The sequence below is a fragment of the Antrostomus carolinensis genome, unplaced genomic scaffold (genome assembly GCF_000700745.2).
Source record: "Antrostomus carolinensis isolate BGI_N321 unplaced genomic scaffold, ASM70074v2 scaffold21089, whole genome shotgun sequence".
NCBI classification, from domain to species: Eukaryota; Metazoa; Chordata; class Aves; order Caprimulgiformes; family Caprimulgidae; genus Antrostomus; species Antrostomus carolinensis.
In genome coordinates, this window is record NW_010339569.1 from 1 (window position 1) to 369 (window position 369).

The 369-nt window shown below is 57.7% G+C and overlaps 1 protein-coding gene across 2 annotated transcripts in view; it reads left to right on the plus strand.

Annotated features, from left to right (window-relative positions):
• Nucleotides 1-223: 223 nt before the first annotated feature.
• Nucleotides 224-369, plus strand: part of LOC104531108 (phosphoribosyl pyrophosphate synthase-associated protein 1) — a 27,770-nt gene continuing 27,624 nt past the window's right edge. The window contains exon 1 of one of the 2 annotated variants that reach the window (XM_010175898.2): nt 224-356. In XM_010175898.2, the coding sequence (XP_010174200.1) occupies nt 224-356 (133 nt within the window). The remainder of the gene's footprint in view (nt 357-369) is intronic. The other variant, XM_010175899.2, reaches the window with a different exon arrangement.

Genomic DNA, 369 nt, shown 5'->3' on the forward strand with positions numbered 1-369 from the left:
GGGTGTTCTGCAGGCAGCAGCCCTGTGTGTGTGTGTCCCCCCCGCCCCCTCCCGGGCTGCTCCATTTTATTTTACTAGTCATATTTTCCACCTTCCCTTTTTATACTTTGCCGCAGGAGTGGACCAGCAAGACCACAGGTTTCCCCCTCCTCCTCCCCCCTTCCTCCTTCTCCTTCTCTCCACCCCTTAAGGGGCGGTGATCGTGGCGAAGAGGAAGAAAAGGATGCCACGGAAGCTGTTGTTGCCTTATAAATCTGTTTTTTCTCACTTTCGAGCTCCACGGGGGTTGCATGACTCTTTGGCGATGAACGCAGCCAGAAGTGGCTACCGGGGCTTCTCGGCCCACTCCCCCGGCGGCCGGCCCGAGCT